Consider the following 18683-nt stretch of genomic DNA (forward strand, 5'->3'; position numbering starts at 1 on the left):
AATAGTTATTAATGTACGCCTTTTTGTATGCATATGTATGTATATATTATATTATGATATATTTTTTTTTGATTTATTGTGGAACAAATTTTTATGTCACTATGCAGTTTTGCCATTGTGTTTTATCATGATATATACTATGCCTTATTATAATTAAATATTTTTTTTTTCAGAATTATATATATGAAAAAAAAAAAATATTATTATTACTAACATGTATTATTACTAATATGTATTAAGTAAAAAACATAAAGTGAAAATAATATAAAATAAAATAGCGATAAGGTAGCAATAAAATGATGGATGACATGTTAAAATTATAATAATGCCACCTCATTTTTTTTTAGAATTATATATATCCAATTTATAATAAAACATCTATATTAATAATTAATGAAAACTGCAATTTAAAGCAGGTTGTCAATTTTTTCGCCTATAATATATATTATATGTATATGTGAAAATATATAATTTTTTAGTTATATGATATTTTTGGATGTGTCATAAAAAATGTATAAACGATTATTTAACAAAGAGAATATATTACAAAAACTTAAAACTAATTTTAATTATAATAAAAGAGGATTTGGTGGAGGGAAACAAAATGTGGAAATAAAATATATAAAGGAAAATAAAAAAAAATATATATTTTTAACAGCTGTAGCATCAATATCTTTATCAGTGGGACTAACTTATGCATATGAAAATTATGTATTATATAAATGGAATAATAAATATGACTATTATTATAACCCTGATTTAAAAGCTGTACAAAATAAGTTACAAGAAAAAAAAGAAGGAAAACGGGAAAAAAAACATGTTTGTAAACATATTATATTAGTAAGGCATGGACAATATGAAAGAAAAAATCGAAATGATGAAAATTCAAAAAAATTAACAAAAGAGGGTTGTAAACAAGCAGATATTACAGGAAAAAAATTAAAAGACATTTTAAATAATAAAAAAATAAGTGTTATATATCATTCAGATTTAATACGTGCAAAAGAAACAGCAGAAATCATAAGTAAATATTTTCCAAATGCTAAATTAATAAATGATCCAAATTTAAATGAAGGAACACCATATTTACCTAACCCAATACCACGTAGTTCAAAATTTGATGCTGAAAAAATTAAACTTGATAATCAAAGAATAAATAAAGCATATGAGACATATTTTTATCAACCTCCAGGTGATGAAGATGAATATCAATTAGTAATTTGTCATGGTAATGTAATAAGATACTTTTTATGTAGAGCTTTACAATTACCTTTATTTGCATGGTTAAGATTTTCGAGCTATAATTGTGGAATTACATGGCTAGTCTTAGATGATGAAGGCTCAGTCATATTAAGGGAATTTGGATCTGTTTCACATCTCCCTTTTAATAGTGTTACATATTTTTAATCATTTATATGAATTTTTTTTCAACTAGAACATGCACATTAGGTCGTTACTACGATTAAATTTTGTGTGTGTATTTTATATATATATATATTTGTATAACACAATGGTCATATTATATTGAACCAATTACCTTGTGTAAAACAAGAAAGATTTTCTTTCTTTTTTTCTTCCGTGTTATAATTTTGATTTTTATTTTTTTATGTGTGTATATTTATTCCCTTTCTCTTTTCCCAATTTTATAAAATTATTTAGAATGCTAATAGGACTATTTATATAGCTACAAAATGTTGTAATGGTGAAAGTGTGAGCAAGTGTGCAGCTAGCTAAATTGGAAAAAATAATAAAAAAAATAATAAAATAAAAAATAAAATAAAAAAATAATAAAATAAAAAATAAAATAAAATAATAAAAAATAATAAAAAATAATAAAAAATAATAAAATAATAGGGCATGCCCCACACACTCTTTTCCCCTTAGCAATTATTTTCGTTAAAGTGTAATCATAATTATTTTAAAAAAAATTACATATGTATATATGTGAGTTATTTTAAATATAAGTATAAATATAAGTATAAGCATAAATATAAGTATAAGTATAAATACAAGGTATTATGCGGCGTTTCGTTTTATAAAAAAATGCAATTAAAAAAGCTTCATTGCAAAATGGAAAAAAAGTGCACGTAAAAAGGGTTAAATATATATATGCCACATATATATATTATTTATATAATGACTATATATATAAATGAATATAGATAAAGCGAGACGTGCACTATCACGTGAAAATCGAACATGAAGTGCCCTTCCCTTTGACCAATTATTTCGTCATATATTATAAAATTCGTAATCTCGTAATTGCTTCCTAACATGAGTTCTATAACCTTGTTCAAAATCACTTGCAGTTATAATATATCTATTTTTTCTTATAGCTTGCATTCCAGATTCTTGTGCTATTGCAGCAATATCTGCTGCACTAATTTTATCTGTTCTAACAACAAAGTTTTCAATATTAACATCACTGCTAACATTCATTTTACTAATAATTGTTTGGAAAATTAATCTTTTTTGTTTTCTATCAGGTAAAGGAAATTCAATTTTTCGATCAAGTCGACCAGGTCGTAATAAAGCTGGATCTAATGTATCAGCTCTGTTAGTTGCCATAATAACTTTAACATTTGTTGATTTATCAAATCCATCCATTTGATTTAAAAGTTCTAATAAAATTCTTTGAACTTCTCTATCTGCTCCTGTTTGTGCATCAAATCTTTTGGTTGCAATTGCATCTACTTCATCAATAAAAATAATTGATGGTGAATTTTCTCTTGCTAATCTAAAAACATCTCTTACCATCCTTGGTCCTTCTCCTAAATATTTTTGAACAAATTCTGATCCAACAACCCCTATAAAAGTAACTTTAGTTTCATTAGCAACAGCTTTAACAAGCATCGTTTTTCCTGTACCGGGTGGTCCATAAATTAATATACCCATAGGGGGTTCTATACCAATTTTTTCATACAATTCTGGGCTTTTTAATGGTAATTCAACTGCTTCTCTCATTTCTTGTTTTTGAGTATCTAATCCTCCTAAATCTGTGTATTTAACATTTGGTCTTTCACTAACTTGTAATAGTTGTATACTACTATCTGATTCTGATGGTAAAATATTAACTATTGAATGGCTATGTCGGTGCAATGCTACACTAACTGATGGTTTTAAATCTTCTTTGTTTAATGTTGATAATATTCTAACATAATAATTAGATCCGGCTGTACTACTAACTATACCATAATTATTATCTATGATATCTAAAAATTGACCTATTATAAGTGGTACACTTTGTATTCTTTTTATTTCATTTTTTGATCGAATCAGTTCTCTTTTTAAATTTTTGTGTTCCTCTTTAATATATTCCTCCTGTAATATGTGATAAAAATAAAGAGTATGTGTATAGTATGGGCATACATGTATTAGCATAGGTACATATGTATATAGCATAGGCAGATATGTACATAGCATAGGCAGATATGTACATATGCATGCATGGGTTAGGATAGGGTAGCCTACTGTTTCCATATTTTCAATGTATCTTATATTCAAATACAATTTTAAAAACATATTATGGCATGGAATCGTAATCAGAATTATATGTAAATATAATAAAAACACATAATCTGATAAAAATATACTACTTTTGTAATAGCATACTATGGATATGCATTCCATACACACATATACATATAGATATGGAAAAATGAAAAGGAAATTGTTATTTTGATCTCACCTGAATATTTAAAATATCAAGTTGCTTCTTCAGAATTTTCAATTTTATATAATAATCTTCCTCCTTAAGGTACTTACTAACATTTTCCATTTTTCTCATATTGTTTTCTTTTTGATTAATTTAAAAAATTACTCTCATGTTACTTTTTATGGAAAAAAAAAAAACAAACAAAAATTTAATTATAGATATTTTCGCTAGCTTTCACTTATTATGATATATTTTTTTTTTTATTATATGTTGATTGAAAAGTTTCGCAAAAATGTATATATTTATGCATGATGCCATATAATATTTATTTTATTATTTATTTATGTATTAGAATATTATTGTATATAAAATATTTTTCATGAAGAGAAAAGGAAAATAATTATAATAAAGTATATGAATGCAAAAAAAAAAAAAAAATGCAATACATAAAATATATACACAAATGTTGCATACAAATTTTAATACATTTTTCCACTTTATCCAGAATTTTAAATATCTTAAATATTTTAAATTAGTTAAATGTTTTAACATATAAACATGGTTATGTAAGGATCCTTACTATATATGCATATTTATGTTAAGTAAAATATTTTTCAACCGTTAATATTTTTTTTTTGCATTATCAAAATTTCCAAATCCTTAAATTTGTATTTTTTCTCAATTTTTACAAAACAAACCCGTTATAGTTTATGCATATGTAAGGCTTGTGTGTGTATGTGCAAGTATACTTCCTATATACAATATATAATTATGAATATATATATAATATTGTACATATAATTTGGGTATTTAAAAATACTACATTATTATTTTCCTAAATGACGATTTCACTTAATCGAAATAAATAGTCATGGGAAATATTATATGACTTGACAAAAAGCTTCTTATAATTGCATAATGCAACGTTTTGAATTCATCGCTTTATGAATTGTGAAATGAACTTATTGAAATTATCAAAGTTTTATATAGTAACTCATACTATAAATTTTATATTTTTTTTATGTTATTTGGCTACTTGACGAACATATGAAAAATGGATAATTAACAAAACATGCTTTAAAACATTTTTATTTCATATAAAAAAATGGAACAAACACAAATTGAAATAATCAAATCAACTAACTAAAAATCTATAAAATTAAATATTAAAAAAACACAAAAAAAGCAAATATTGAAAAAATACATAAAATTAAACATATTAAAAAAACTTCAAATATTAACATGAAATACCCTAATGATTTATAAATAGAACAACATCGATAATAAGTTTATAACCCCCATAAAAATTAATGTGTTCTGTTCATTTTATATGTGAAATAATCACACATATAGAGAGAACATGTAAAACTATATATTTTTATGAGTTATATATATGTATAAAATTATAAAAAAAAAAAAAAAAAAAAAATTATGACTTTTAGCTAGCTGAAAGGTGAGAAAAACATTTTGGTAATTTAGCTAGAATTGTTGATCTCTTTTGGGGTTGTAGGATTTGAATTTTTCAAAAAATTGATAACACATTCATATGCTTCTTCAATAGAATCTGTAATAAATAAACTAGCTAAATCGTCTTTAGATATTAATCCATATTCAGCTAGCATATCAAAATTAAGAATGGATGTCCAAAATTGTTTTCCAAATAATATGATTGGTACATGTCTTTTAAATCTTTTACATTGTTTTAATGTAAGAATTTCCATTAGTTCATCTAAAGTTCCGAATCCTCCTGGCATTATAATAAATGCTAGAGATAAATAAACTAGCCAAAATTTTCTTGTAAAAAAATAATGGAATTTAAAAGATAAATTTTCATCAACATATTGATTTGCTCCTTTTTCAAATGGTAACGTAATTGAAAATCCTAGCGATTTGCCATTTGCTTCTTTACTACCCTTATTTGCTGCTTCCATAAATCCGGGTCCACCACCTGTACATACTGCTACAGTAATTTTATTTGATCCCGTGATTTCTCCATTTTCTTGTGTTTCAATACTTTTATTTTTGAAAAGATGATGAGTTTTTGGTAATTGAGACGACATATTTTTAACTGCTTCTTGTCCTTCTTGTGTTTCAAAAAATAAAGTTAACTTTTTAGAAAGTTCAGATATTTGTGAGTAATATTTTATCGACCATTTTAATTTTTGTAATCTATCTAAATCCTTTTTTGTTTGTTCATATTGTTTTATTTCAATGTCAGATAATGGAATATTATTTTTTTGTTTTTCATTAAATTCTTTTAATTGATTTTCATATTTTATTTTGTTCGATTCATATGTTTCATAACTTACAGCTCTAGAAGATCCAAATATTACAACAGTAAAAAAAATACCTTCATTTCGTAAGCAATCTTGAACAGTAGAAAATTCAGAGAGTATACGTACGAGTCGTTCTTCCTTATCACATTGAAAATTGTCTTTTAACATATCCTTTATTATTTGCGTATCATTACTTAATATATTATTAATTTTATTGTTATCTTTTTCATTTATTATTTCCATTTTTTTGGTATATTTTTTGTATTTTTTAGCTATGCTTTATATGTTTGTGTATATATGTATGCTGGATCACAAAAAAATATTTTTGTTGACAAATCCTTTTGCCGGCAAAGTATATACAAATAAAAGTAACAAAATTTTAGCTATATGCTATTTTTAAGGATTTATCTTTTAGATAATTTGATATAACATAAATTATTGATATTTGTTTTCAAATAAATATATATTTATATGTTATAAAAATGTGAATAAGGTTGTTTATTCTCTGTATCGTTGTTAAAAAACGTGAACATATAAATAATATTTTATAATTAAATATTTTAAATTTGGATTTTGTTGTAAAAACGTAAAAAATGTATCGTTCATAAATATTATGTATTAATTATGAAAATATATTTAATTATATGTTTTACGAATAGTGGATAAAAATAAGAAAATGTAAAGTTTACTGTAAAAAATATATGAGAATATTGGTGTATTATTTTTTTCTTTAATACGAATTTGAGTATTTTGTGTTATCTGTATTTTATTATTCTTATATCGCTACAAATGTTTAATTTTTCAAATAATAAAATATTTTACATAATATATTACCCTCATTAAAGTGAATATATAAAAACATTAGTACATATTCAGCAAATATTTATTTACATGCATATAAAATTCCCATTTCGACTATGGTATAAAAAATAGCCATTATACATAAAATAAATATCATATGGTTTTTCTAATTTTAGCTTAACTATAAAATTTATAATTAAAAAAATATATATAATAACAAATATGTGCATATGCATGTATTAGTGGCAATTGTTTATATTTTTAATAAAATTATTGATAAATAAATATTATTAAAACATTGAAATTGTAAGCATATAAGAAATGGAACCAATTATAATAACATAGAATATCCATATAACTAAATAAATAAATGATTAGATGATTGAATATCGTATGTAATGTTTATATGTATGCGTGTGTATCTAATGCCAGGCAGACGTTTAAATGATACCCACCAATTGGTGAGTATTAATTTATGAGCATAATAATATTTCTTTTTTCTGTTAAAATTAAAAATCTCCTAAAACGTGAAAAAAGGAATTTTGAGAGTCACTGTATTTTTGTTTAAAAAGGCAGGGATTACTGCGTATATATATAATGTTCTCTGCAAAGGTAAATGTGAGGTATTTAATATTTTCAATATTTTTTTTGTACTTTATTTATCAAGTATGTTTTCCTGAATGTTCAGAAAAAAACAATAAGGCTAAGACATTTTTTTTTTTAATAGCTACAAAAGTAATAAAAAAAAATGATGGCAAATTAGGAAGAAAAAATATTATAAAATTATTTTTGGAAAAACCCAATTTTACACACATTGGAAAAACAGGAAATAAAAAAAAAAAAATATATAATAAGTTTTTGTTGAAGAGTCGAAAATGTAGTGGATATAGAAATACAAGAGATGGAAAAGAAGAAACTGTTCGAAAAATGAAAAGAATTTTAAAGGTAACAAAATTATTAATCCAATTAAATAGCTTTAAATTAACACCAAATTTAAGAATGGAATTGTTAATAAATATGCCAAGACCACATATACGTATGCATATGGTAAAAAACACTTTAATGAAATTGTCTGTAAAAAACACACCGTTTGAAGCAATAACACCATATTTGACAGGAAGTAATGCTTATTTTTTTATAATGAATGAAGATTATATATCTTTTTCTCTTTATTGCAACAAAATGTTTTCCTCAATATATAAAGAATATAAAACAAATAATTTTATAAAAATGGGAGTATATGAAAATACAATTTTAAATAAAAAAGAAACGGAAGATTTGATAAACTTAAAATCTTATAATGTCTATTTTAGTCATCTTGCAAATAAAATTAATCAAATAATTACAAGTATACCTACATCAATTATGCACATTCCATCATCCATAGCTCGTGGTATTTATTTGCATAACAAAAAAAAAGAAAATATGTGAAATTTTTATAATTGAATAATTAAATCAAAGGATTTATCACTATTATTATTCCCAGTAATAGGAGCAAAAAACAGCTTTACACAACATTACATTTTTATGCTTCATTTAGTAATTCTCTATTTATTTATTTATTTTTTATCGATTTTTATTCATTTTGTTTTATTTTTTATTTATAATTTTTTTGTAACATAATCAATAGTTGATACAGAAAATTCGCATATGTGCTTACATATTGCACACACATATGCATATGTTTTTTTTGTTTTTTTTTGCACACGCATTTAAAAAAAAAAAAAAAAATTAATAATCATATAAATATATAGGTGAACATGCCAAATATTAACATAAAAATAAAGTATATAATATAACACAAACTTGTTCTACATTTTTAAAATTATATCCTTTTGTATAAATGGATATATGCTGTATCCTTTCCCAAATTTTCATTGCATAATCCAACCTTATTATCATTAAATATGTACCACCTAAATAAAAAAAAAAATAAAATAAAAAAAATATATGGCTAGATAAGTAGCTAGCTAGCTAAAGAGAGAGAAAAAAAAATTATTATGGTGGAATAAGCTAGAAGGATATTATTTTTGACATTAAAATGGTAAACTTACTTTGAATTATCTTTGATATAACATATGTAGTGACCTGAATTTGCATTATTTCCTATGTGTACAATTGATGCTACCAATTCGTAGTTTGCTGTATAAAGAAAAAAAAAAATATATATACATATATGTGTGTATATATGGAGAATATTATTTTTATTAATGATATGTTGCCTACCCAATCCATCGTCACATTTGTTGCTGTTTATAATCGCATTGCATTTATTTTCTGTGAGTATATCCATATTTGAAAAAATATAATCAATTGACTTTTGGAGATCATTTTTATTTATTAAAAGAGAAGCCATAGCCACTTCTTTACTTATTCCCATCGAAATAATCGAATCTAAATTGTTTTGATTTATTTCGGTATTATTATTATTACTTGATTGAGTATTATCTAATTCTACAGAATCTTCACCATATATATAAGATATACAATTATTTACATTTTTTATTTTTACTTTTTTAATTGATTCGATTATTTTATCTTTTTCAAAACCTAGATCTAATAATGAATCAACAACATCTTTATATTTTTCAAGAATATTTTGTTCACTATTTTCATTGTTACATATGTTATTAGTGTGTGTGTTTTTATCCAAATTTGTATTTTTATCAGCTCTCATAAATTCTAGATTCATTTTATCATGAGCTTCAATAGGTATATTAATTTTTTTAGCACACCAATTTTCATCAGCATAAAATCTTTTAATATGAATAAAAAGATATGGTGGGAAAGATTTAAACTTGGTATCTTTTTGGGCATGTACTTTTTTATTTTCTATTTCTGAGTAATAATCATTTATATTATCCTTCTTTATATAATTTTTTAAGCAATCCATTAAAGTGATTTTAATATTTTCTGACCCTGTAGTTTTATCATGTTCATTTTGTTCTTTTTCCAATTCTTTTAACAACGAATTATCAACTGGTATATCTAAAGACAATATGATGTTTTGAAAAGAGCTCACACTTTTATTTCCTATATCACTTTGTATTGTTTGTTCGATTTCAAAAGTGAAATAATTAAAAATAGATTTATCTATATTTAAAATAGTATCCGAATCAAAAGGGAAATAAGGGTTTACATTTTTCTCATCATTTTCTTGTTTATTTGTTACATTATCTATTTCTTCATGTTTTCTTTTATTCGTTTCTGCATTTATGTTTGTTTTATTGTTTGATAATCTATCGAATATTTTATTTTCATTGTCTATTAATTCGTTTATTATATAAGAAAGATATTCATATATATCTTGTTGATTGTTATTACAAAAATTGTTGTTTCCCTTTTTATTAACACAATTTCTAAACATACTCGGATCAATACTAACAGAATTTTCTTCATCAACATCACTATCATAATTAATTTTAATATTTTTATTTTGGCATTCTTGTTTAAATTGTTTAACATATTTTTTTTTGTTTTTAATATAATCTTCTTGATAAGCCATATAACAAAGTTTAGAATATTGCAAAAATAGATCATCATGTGTTTTATTACTTCTATCTAAGGTTAATAAGAAATTATCCAAATTATTTATATATTTTAAACTTATTCCTTTTATAGACAACAAAACTTGTAATGCACAATTCATATAACATGTATTTCCTAAATTTATAAATCCGATTTTTCCTTGTTCACAAATAGGTTCTATTCCTTTATCTAATATTGATGAGAAATTAATATTTTTATTCTCTTGAATTTCTTTTTCTAAAGTAGTAATTTCTGTTTTTTCTAAATTCATTATATTTATACCTAGATTATTTAAATGAGTAGCAATATATGGATCTATTACACTATCATTTTCATCATCTGCATATGAAAAAACATCAGCATTTCCATCTTTTGTTATAGTTCCTATTTTAACAACTAAAGGGTATTTTTTCCCTGTTTCATAAAAATGTTTTAAAGCAGCTCCTTCTTCATTATTTAAGCATCCACCTCCATAGTTATAAATTTTTCGGCCACATCCAATATATCCATCAGATAAATTTAACCATAAATTTTTTTTTGATTTACATACTGCACATTCAATATTTTCATTTTTTATTTTTATATTAGGTAATTGTATTAAATCTTTTGAATATTTACTTTCTTTTATTTCATTAATCCATTTATTTATATTATCTTTCTTTATTTCATTTTTATGATTTATTATGTTATTACATATATTTATTACATTTTGATCTAAATCACTTAATTTTATATATATATTTGTTTTTATATCATAAACAAAATAATCATATTCATATTCATAAACTTTGTTATCAATAAACCCTCCTTCTGCATTAATGTTTAAATTTTTTATTTCTTTTTCTTCAACATTTTCTAACACTTTTTTTTTCTTTTTTATATTTAAATAAAATCTATGTTCATCCATTGTTACTGAATTATTTCTTCGAGCACAATTTACTTTCAGATTTCTTAAACTGAAACTTTCAAAAGATATCAAATCGATAAAAACCCCATCTTCAAATATGTCCTTATGGCCCCTATAAAATGGCAAATTTGAATGTATCCACGTATGCATGGGTGTATACATATGCATGTATGTATGTATGCAGGATGCAGGATGGAGGATGGCATAAACAAACTAAATGATGAAACACACACATGATCACAGTAATTAATATGTTTTTATTTTTTTTTTATTTAAAGATTATTACGTTATACTGCATTCTCCTAAATAAATTATATCTTCTTTGGTTGGCTCTTTTATAGTACTAGAAATCAGAGATATGATGTTTTTAATATCAGCCATATTGTTTTTATTTTTTCTATTTTTGGTGTTATAATAAAAAAGTCAAAATTTGTTTACTATATTTTAGAGGGGGTCACAAATATATATAACTTTTTAAAATATTATTATTTTTATCCTTTTATTATGTTATTCTTTTATTTTGGTTAATATTAATTCCGTATATTATATTGCTGCACATAACACGTTTTATTTTAACATAACAAATTGTTCTTGTATTTTTACTTTTTATTTCGCTTTCTTTTTTTTTTTTTTTATAGCAATACAGTTTTTTTTAAAAAAAAAAATATAATTAATAAATGGATTTTTTCATATATTGTTATAAATAAAATAAAAAATTCATGCACTATTGTATTAAAGCCTAAATAATAAACTGAGTTCTATATGCGCACACGTATAAAGTAAAAAAAATAAATAAAAAATTGTTTTTTAAAAACACAAAAGAGCAAAAACTTAATATATAAAAATATGAATTTAAAAAAATAACACCTTATTATACTTAACGCATAGCACTGTCCTAATTTTCTATGGCATTTTTTTCTTCCTAAAAAAAAGTACGTATATATACAATATATTGATCATCCTTATATATATATATTTATATATATCTATTTATTTGTTTATTTATTACAATACTAATGATTTCGTATGCTTCCTTTTTCGTTCCTTTTGTTATGTAACTTTCCCTGTCTACGATTTTAACAATGTACATATTTTCACAGTACTCCAATAGCTCTTTCCTTTATTTAAAAAAAAAAGGTGAAATATTTTATGTATATATTTATACGTAAATTGGCTGTTTATATATAATTCTTAAATATTTACCTAAACGTTGTAATAATAAATTGTGTCCCCTTACTAGCTAGCTCTTTTAGCCTATTATGAAGAAAAAAAAAAAAAAAATATATTATGTATATTTTTTTTTTTTTAAGTGTAATGTGTTAATGTTTATTTATTATACAGTATTGAGAGGTTATCCCTGTGAACTGTATCAAGGGCAGCATCGATTTCATCAAAAAAGAAAAAAGAAAAGTTATCGATTTTGTTTAAACATAAGAATAGGCAAATAGCTACAATACTCCTTTCTCCTCCTAAAAGAATAATTAAAATAAATAATATAAATACAATTGCAACCACAAATAAACTTAGGTAAATAACATATTTATTTTTCATTTTGATAAAATATTTTGTGTATTCACATATTTCTGAACAAATCTATATTTCAATTTAATTACCTGACAATTCTTGAATTGTATAATTCATTTTTTCGTCCTCATTTGAGGTTATATTTATGGATATTCCCGTTATTTTATCTATATATGCTATAAAATTAAAATGGATATATATATATATTTTTAATATTGCATGAATAATTAATGTATACATGTATATAGAATAGGGAATAAATTTTAGAGTCAGATAATTAACAAAATGTATGTAGAGTTATTTTCCGTTTTCCATGTTTGCATACCTTCATCATCTATATATTTTTTCCTTATTCTTTTTTTTTGATTCATTTCATTTAATCTTTCTTTGTACTCTTTTTCGCTCATTCGCTTTAACATCTATTAAAAGTATATATATTACAAAAAATGTGTAATTGAAAAATATAAGTTAGGATGTCCATTTGTTTATTCTTATTCATTGTTTTCTAACCAAACTAGCTTTTCTATTTTTAAAAAGTAGTGAAAAATATTCAGAAAAATATTTATTTATTTTTATGTATGTAGCTTCAAGGGCTTCATCTTTTTTTTTCCCAATATGCTGCGAAAAGGGATTAGTATAATATAGGATAATGTATATAATATATATATATGTATATGAAATTAAATAAATTGATTATTATGTGTGCATGTAAACAACATTAATAATTTATATAATTACTTGTATCATATCTTTAATATTTTTATAAGACGTGTTTATTTCTTCGCTTCTTTTTTTTAATTCATTAAAATCGCCTATTAAAAAAAAAAAAAAAATATTATAAGAAATATATAGCATAACCAAAAATGTGTGCATAACAATGTTTTGGATATTTTTGACGTCGTTATTTAATGCAAATATACTCATTAATATATTCAATCTATCTCCTGCTTTTTCGTTTATGTTTGAATATTGTTTTAATTCCTAAAGTATTATAAAAGAGTAAAAAAATATTATATAGCCAAATAAACACAACGGTGTGAAAATAAATATATACAAGATATGTTTATATTTTTTTTTTTTTTTTACGAGTGTAATTGATTTAAGCTTTGAAGATAATTGTTGTTTATCATAACTTTGATACTCTTCTAAATTTTTTATTCCTTGAGGCAATATAATTTTTTTTTTTCTGATATTTTCTTCTTTTCCCCTAAAAAAATGCACGAAATTAAGAAGGATACATTTTTTGGCATTTCTTAAAAAATAATATTTTTTTATGTAAAATATGGGGGTTGAAAATATAATGTTTGTTTACTCTAAAATTCTAAGCTCTTCGTTTGTTTGGTTCATCTGATGGCATAAGTCTAATATTTTTTTTTTATGTTTTTTTTCATTAATTAAAATTTTATCAATATTGGATTTCACAATTTCCATCTCTTTCTGCAAAATTTATGAAAATAAATATATAAAATAATAATGAATATTTTATTTTTTAATTATTATGTCTTCAAAATATTATTGTCTTTGTTTTTTGTTTACATTTATTTGTTTTATTTTTTCTTCATAATATTTCTTCTCTTTCTCGATCTAAAATATGAATTAAAAATTGAAATATATGTATGTACATAAAAAGAGGGAATAGAAATAAAATAATACTAATAATTTTATTTTATTAATTTTTATGTTTGTACAAAAATGTAAATATTATATATTTCCTTGCCTTTTCTATTAAATTTTTTTTGTCTTTCAATTCTTTGTTGTATTCTGCAATGTCTGCATCTTCATAGTCCTTCATGTATATGTTTGAATCGTTCTATAAAAAATATAACAGCACAATTTGATAGAAGCAACAGCACAATTTGATAGAAGCAGCAGCACAATTTGATAGAAGCAGCAGCACAATTTGATAGAAGCAGCAGCACAATTTGATAGAAGCAGCAGCACAATTTGATAGAAGCAATAGCACAATTTGATAGAAGCAATAAAGTTTTTTAATTAAAACAAAAGGTGGGTATACCTCATTTCTCTTCTGATATAGCAACTCCAATTTATTTTTAAAATCGTCATATTCATTTCTAATTTTATTAAGATCTTCTTTTAACTTTTTCACCTCATCATTTATAGAAGTAATATCGTTTTCTCCTTTATTTGATTCATCTGGATTTAAACTGTTATTTCGCAATTGTAATATTTGCATTTTTAATTTATTTTTATAATCCTCAATATTTTCTTTTTTTTCTTGTAAACTTTTAATTTTTTCATTGGCTTTTCGAATGTTATCATCATTTATGTGTATATTATTTGTGATTGAATTAAGTGATGATAAACATCCATTTTTTTGACCCAACAAAGTTGATTTTTGGTCATAAATAATTCTTAACTCTTCATCTAGTTGCTCAATATTATTAGAAAAATTATCAATATTTGTTTTTTCTTTTTTTTCTTCTTCTCGCAATTCTTTTAACTTATTATAAATTGTATACACTCCATACTTTTTTTTACTGTATCCACCATATACAAAGCCGTGTTTGCTTAGCTGAAAAGAAGAATTGTAAGAAATGTTCGTAAACACGTGTGCATATATATACGCATTCGCTTATTTGCTCTCTTATTTGCTCGATTATTTATTTACTCTTTGAGACTTACGTAATCTCCATCGATATTGACACAGTTATAGTTATCCTCCAAATAGTTTTGGCATGATTCCAAAGATTTCACAATAATAGTTTTAAATAAAATGGTTTTCAAAAATTCATATATTTTACTATTGTAGCTTACACAGTTAATTAGGGGAATAATATTTTTATCGTTTGGATAAGTAAAGTCATTATATTTTTTTAAATTTAATAATGGTACTATAGTTAATTTTCCAAAAAAAAAATCTCTAAAATTAAATTCTTTATTTGTTTTTTCTTCCCGTTTTTTTTCTATAAATTCTACTATATGTTTAGCTGTTTTCATATCTTCAACAATTAAAGTAAAATAATGGCTTTCTAAAATTGTGTCAACAGCTTTTGTGTAATTTTTGTCGACCTGTATAAAAATGAAAAATGGCTAGCTGGGTTAATAAATGTTTATATATAAATGGCACAAAAAATCGTATTTTTCAAATAAAACGATATAAAATAAAATATAATATAATAATAAATAGCTAGTTTATTACATTAATGTTGTCTATCAAAAATCCTAAAATGCTTTCCTTGTTTATATTTGATTCTTTTAAAATTATATCCACCATTTTAACAATTTCTTTATTTGAGCTTTTTACCATTTCTTCGTATTTATCTGAGACATTAAAAAAAAAAAAAAACAAAAAAAAAAACAAAAAAAAAAACAAAAAAAAAAAACAAAAAAAAAACATGAATTAGTGTATTTTGGTAAGCATATTTGTGGGGAGTCATATATATCGTGTATGTATTCCATAGAATAGCAATTTTAATTTCCATAACTCATTAAAGATAAGTAACACACACATATATATATACACATACACATACACATACACATACATATACATGATTCTCTTTCTTACCATTTACTTCAATCAGCTGACTTTTTATATTATTTAAATTTGATGTTCCTTCTGATATTTTCCGTTGAAATTTCCTTTTTTCTTCAACACAATTTTCTGATTTCTAAAGAAAAATAAAAAAAGTGGTGTCCAAGATATAAACAGAAAGAAAAGAATTAATTTTAAACCATAAAAAAAATGTGAACATAGGCATTAAAATAAGTAACATTTATGGAAATATATTATTAAATGGGAAAGTAAGTTTACCTTGTTAAGTTCATTTATATCTGTTATGTATTTTTCAGATAGCTGTTCGTTTTCCTTAACATCTTTGTTCAATTTTTTTGATTCCTCTTTCAATTCTTTTAAATAACTTTCATTTTTCATTATCTAGAAATGGAAAAACAATATGGTATAAAAATGTGATATGTATGTATTTTATGAGTTTTTTTTTTTTTTTTTTTTTTTTTCTCTTTTATTACCTCTTTTTCTAAACCAGATAACTCCGTATTAACATCATTTATCATTTTTTCAATTTGTTTAATGTTATGAGAATAATTAGCATCATTCGAATTTTTGGGCATGTTTTTCGATAACAACTAAAATAGAGAAACAAGGGAATGTGTACAAAATGAGAAAGAATGTATGGACAGATATATATAGCATCATTTTTAAAGTGATATATAAGTTAATGGAAATATAAGATCGATTATAATGTTTTTATATTTTTTATTTAAAATGTGTGAAATATCGTACCAAGTTTATTTCGTTGTTTTTATTTTCAATTTCTTTTTCTTTTAGGGTAATAACATCTTTGAGAGCCCGTAACTTTTCATTAACTCTTAAAATAAATTCATTAATTTGATTTATATTTTCAATTTGATTTTTATTTTTCGATTCTTTCAAAGATTTTTCTTTTTTTTTTTCATCTATTAAAATTTCTAACTGTATAATATTTCTTTTGTTTTGTATTTCCTCTGATATTGTTCTATCAAATTCATTTTGAATTGTAACAATTTCTAATTTCATTTTATTTAATTTTTCTGTATATTCTGATTTCGAAGTGTTACTTAAATTTAGAGCATTGTCTTCATCTTGTGTTTTATTTTTTAATTCTTGTAATTTTGATTTTAATATTTGTGTTTCCTCATAAATATTTTTATAATTAATTTCGTTTAAAAAATATTCTATATGTACTTTTTCTTTTTCGAGTTTTTTATATTCTAAAAACTTTTGAAACTCTTCTTGTAAGCTTTCTAATTTTGTATTCATTTCATTAAACTCTTTTTGAATTGTTTCTTTTTTAGCGTCACATTCTCTTAGCATAGATAAACCATCTTTTTTTTTTTCTTCAAATATTTTTGCACCTAATATACTTTTTAAATAATTTAATATTTCGTCTTCTTTCATATTACTTAATTTAATGATCTGTCCCTGTTTAATTATATTGTATAAATTATTAACACACAAACCGCAGCTTTCTAACAATTCTACATATTGACTTTTACTTATATTCTTATCATTAACATATATTTCACATTTCATATTTTCTAAAACCTTTTTTATCTTAATTTCATTTTCTTTAAACATGCTAAAATATTTTTCAGAATTATCAAAAGTTATTTCAACATAGCAACTTCTAACTGCATTACCTATTCCCTCGTGTAAAAAAACTTGTTTATATTCTGACATATCACTTAATATAAATTCGATTGCCATTAAAATGTTACTTTTCCCCGACCCATTGAACCCAACTAAAAAAATAAAAAAAAAAAAATTAAAAAAAATAGAATAAAATAAAAAAAAATTAAAAAAAATTAAATAAAATAGAATAAAATTAAAACGTAGATGTGTGCTTCTACTATGTGTATGAGACATTTTTCAAATAACTGTATCTATTTCAAAATGAAAATATAGTGTTTAATATGATTCAGTAATTTTTTTTGCAATTTTATAAAAATAAACATGTATATACCTATGCAGTTAATTCCTTTCGTAAACTCGATGACTGTTTCATTTTTATATGTTCGGAAACCTTTTAATTTTATTTGTTTTATGTACATTGTTCTATATTTCAGACATTGTATTTTTCATGGGTTATTATTTTCCCTTTTATATCGTAAATGGAATAAATTATGGCCTAATTTATGTACTAAGAAAACTGGAAGAATGTAATGAAAAAAAAAAAATGCAAAACATAAAAAATCGAGTTCTTTATTAATTTGATGAAAGTTATTTATATCATTAAAATAACAACAAAGAGAAAACGAGAGGGATAGAAAAAAAAAAAAATTGTATACTATTAAACGATTTTATGTTTTACTTTCTTAAAATATTATTTTTATGGCACTTTATTTCGCTTATGTGTATGCTTGAAAAATACGAAATAAAAAAAAATATGTATATACATGTGCTTACATAATTTAGTATATTTTTATACATTGCATACAAAACATGCCATAAAAAAGTATAATTAGTTCATTA

General features: G+C 22.8%; 6 protein-coding genes across 6 annotated transcripts; 2 read left to right on the forward strand and 4 right to left on the reverse strand.

Moving 5' to 3' along the window:
- Nucleotides 1-510: 510 nt before the first annotated feature.
- Nucleotides 511-1407, forward strand: PY17X_0715700 (phosphoglycerate mutase; the record flags this gene model as incomplete). Its single annotated transcript, XM_720109.2, has 1 exon — nt 511-1407. The coding sequence occupies one exon, from the start codon at nt 511-513 to the stop codon at nt 1405-1407; it is 897 nt and encodes a 298-aa protein (XP_725202.2).
- An 825-nt stretch (nt 1408-2232) lies between these two features.
- On the reverse strand, nt 2233-3787 carry PY17X_0715800 (26S protease regulatory subunit 6B, putative; the record flags this gene model as incomplete). The annotated part of the gene is made up of 2 exons (XM_022955552.1): nt 2233-3321; nt 3689-3787. The coding sequence occupies 2 exons, from the start codon at nt 3785-3787 to the stop codon at nt 2233-2235; spliced, it is 1188 nt and encodes a 395-aa protein (XP_022811816.1).
- Nucleotides 3788-5130: 1343 nt separating this feature from the next.
- PY17X_0715900 (lysine decarboxylase-like protein, putative) lies at nt 5131-6174 on the reverse strand (the record flags this gene model as incomplete). The annotated part of the gene is made up of 1 exon (XM_022955553.1): nt 5131-6174. One exon carries the CDS (start codon nt 6172-6174, stop codon nt 5131-5133), a length of 1044 nt encoding a protein of 347 aa, XP_022811817.1.
- Nucleotides 6175-7329: 1155 nt separating this feature from the next.
- PY17X_0716000 (50S ribosomal protein L10, putative) lies at nt 7330-8163 on the forward strand (the record flags this gene model as incomplete). The annotated part of the gene is made up of 1 exon (XM_022955554.1): nt 7330-8163. The coding sequence occupies one exon, from the start codon at nt 7330-7332 to the stop codon at nt 8161-8163; it is 834 nt and encodes a 277-aa protein (XP_022811818.1).
- Nucleotides 8164-8557: 394 nt separating this feature from the next.
- PY17X_0716100 (ubiquitin carboxyl-terminal hydrolase 13, putative) lies at nt 8558-11548 on the reverse strand (the record flags this gene model as incomplete). The annotated part of the gene is made up of 4 exons (XM_022955555.1): nt 8558-8648; nt 8787-8874; nt 8959-11279; nt 11454-11548. 4 exons carry the CDS (start codon nt 11546-11548, stop codon nt 8558-8560), a joined length of 2595 nt encoding a protein of 864 aa, XP_022811819.1.
- A 514-nt stretch (nt 11549-12062) lies between these two features.
- Nucleotides 12063-18262, reverse strand: PY17X_0716200 (structural maintenance of chromosomes protein 3, putative; the record flags this gene model as incomplete). Its single annotated transcript, XM_022955556.1, has 21 exons — nt 12063-12089; nt 12177-12285; nt 12371-12421; nt 12507-12636; nt 12781-12867; nt 13017-13110; nt 13202-13309; nt 13430-13503; nt 13612-13672; nt 13778-13898; nt 14004-14128; nt 14228-14275; nt 14409-14501; nt 14706-15224; nt 15335-15721; nt 15852-15973; nt 16221-16323; nt 16467-16589; nt 16682-16798; nt 16956-17953; nt 18175-18262. 21 exons carry the CDS (start codon nt 18260-18262, stop codon nt 12063-12065), a joined length of 3585 nt encoding a protein of 1194 aa, XP_022811820.1.
- Between the last annotated feature and the right edge of the window lie 421 nt (nt 18263-18683).

This window comes from Plasmodium yoelii (assembly GCF_900002385.2).
Source record: "Plasmodium yoelii strain 17X genome assembly, chromosome: 7".
Lineage (NCBI taxonomy): Eukaryota > Apicomplexa > Aconoidasida > Haemosporida > Plasmodiidae > Plasmodium > Plasmodium yoelii.